At 40.3% G+C, this 1853-nt stretch overlaps 1 protein-coding gene and 1 pseudogene across 1 annotated transcript in view; both read right to left on the bottom strand.

The window, feature by feature from the left end:
• MAP3K13 (mitogen-activated protein kinase kinase kinase 13) overlaps positions 1-1853 on the bottom strand; it is a 131531-nt gene that overhangs the window by 37086 nt on the left and 92592 nt on the right. The window contains exon 3 of the mRNA XM_015599944.2: positions 639-1183. Coding sequence (XP_015455430.1) covers positions 639-1098 — 460 coding nt within the window. The 5' untranslated portion in view covers positions 1099-1183. The remainder of the gene's footprint in view (positions 1-638; positions 1184-1853) is intronic.
• On the bottom strand, positions 81-196 carry LOC112474186 (annotated as a pseudogene).

The raw sequence follows: 1853 nt of genomic DNA, 5'->3' as shown, positions 1-1853 counted from the left end.
CCTAAGGGAGGCCTGCAATCTTCAGGGGTGGTCCCATGTGACTTCTCTTTGGGTTCTCAGTGGCCATCAGACTCTTTTTACACATACAACACCTGGTCTTCTAGGTGGTCTCCCATCCAAGTACTAACCAGGCCTGACCCTGCTTAGCTTTCGAGATCACGGGATCGGACTTGTTCAGGGTAGTATGGCCATAGACCCATCAGACTTTTTGATTGTGTAAACTTTCAATAAGAAATTTAGACAGGCAAATATCTTGTGATTGATTTATAAATTATATATCTGCACAACTTTACTAAAATACCAAATATGTATATGAAAACATGCATGAAAATAGAAATCTCAAATGATGAAATAAAAGGAACAGGAGCTCTAACATTTTCTTTCTCATAATATTATGGATTGTCGTATACGTACTCTACCCTGGACACCACTGGACTGGATAACCACACAAGATGGGTTTCAACCAAAAAAGACCAATCAAATATGAATCTGTTCCATTCAGAAGGTCTATGGGAAGTTGATATGAGGTATTTATCTGGCACGAGTTCTTTAATTTACCCACAGGTCAAAGATTATCCAGTTAATGATGGTGGTGTGTTTACACAGAAAATATCTTCCATGTCCATACTCTAGCTTACCTTGTTGCTGCAACTTGTAATCAGTGGAATATGCCTTCCCAATGATATTCCATACAGGCCTTAAGCATCCAAATAGTCCTTCAAGAAACCCACCACTGCTGAACTGAATCTTGATGTCTTCAGTTCCACTCATGCTCCCTCCGTCCACAGTGCTGCTGTTCCCCTGAGACACAGCCATCTCCGATTCATCTTGTTCCCTTAGCTGAAGAATGCTGTTCTCAAACTGGTCCCTGGAATCCTCGCTTACACTTGTCAACACTGTTGTGGTGGTGGGGCTGTTCATGCCCTCGGTCAGCTCTGTCTGCACCACCCCCTTTTCCTGCTGGTCTTTAAGGAATTTGGGTGAAGGGTGACTCCCCATTGGTGTGAGTTCATCTTGTAGTCCATTAAAGGTTTTGTTTTCAGTCAAGGGTAAGTGCGGGGAGGAGGAGCAGCTCAGGTACTCCTGAGGGTCGGCCATCGTGCCATGAGTATGCCCAAGGTCCTGAGATGACACTCAGAGGATTATTTGAATAGAGTTCTGATGTAAGAAAGGGCTCCAAAACCTAGGGAAACAGGAGGAGGTCATGAGATCATCCTTTCTTTAGTCATCCACATGACTATACTTCTGTTTATAATAATAAAATCAATGAAACAATGGGGATTAAACAGTGCTCTATATCCACATGATAAAATACTATGCAGCAACTAAAAATCATGTTGTACAAGAGTATTTACTCACAGGAAAAAAAGTTCATAACATATAACATAAAAAATAAGTTAGAACAATATATTCTACACAAACTTTTCAAATTTTTAATTTAAAAGAATGCATGAACAAATATACAAGAAAAACGATTGGAAAGATTTATCTAAAGAATTAGCTATTAATTGTCTAAAGAATTAACTAGGTGGTTAGAGTTTTTTGAAGAGGTATACTATTGTGTTTTTCAAGATTTTCTAAACATTCTGCATTAATATCTGGCTACAGACTAAGTGTCTGCACTTCCTCCCAAATTCATATGTGGAAACTTAATCCCCATTGTGATGGTATTTGGAGGTGGGGACTTTGGGAGGCAATTAGGTCATGAGGGTAAAGCCCTCATGAATGGGATTAGTGCCCTTATAAAAGAGATCCTGAAGAGCTCCCTTGCCTCTTCTGCCATGTGAAGACACAGTGAGAAGACAGCTGTCTATGAACCAGGAAATAGGCCCTAACCAGGTATTGAATCTGCT

This window comes from Pteropus alecto, unplaced genomic scaffold, assembly GCF_000325575.1.
Source record: "Pteropus alecto unplaced genomic scaffold, ASM32557v1 scaffold88, whole genome shotgun sequence".
In the NCBI taxonomy this organism is placed as follows: Eukaryota; Metazoa; Chordata; class Mammalia; order Chiroptera; family Pteropodidae; genus Pteropus; species Pteropus alecto.
This window is presented reverse-complemented; position numbering and strand designations above follow the sequence as displayed.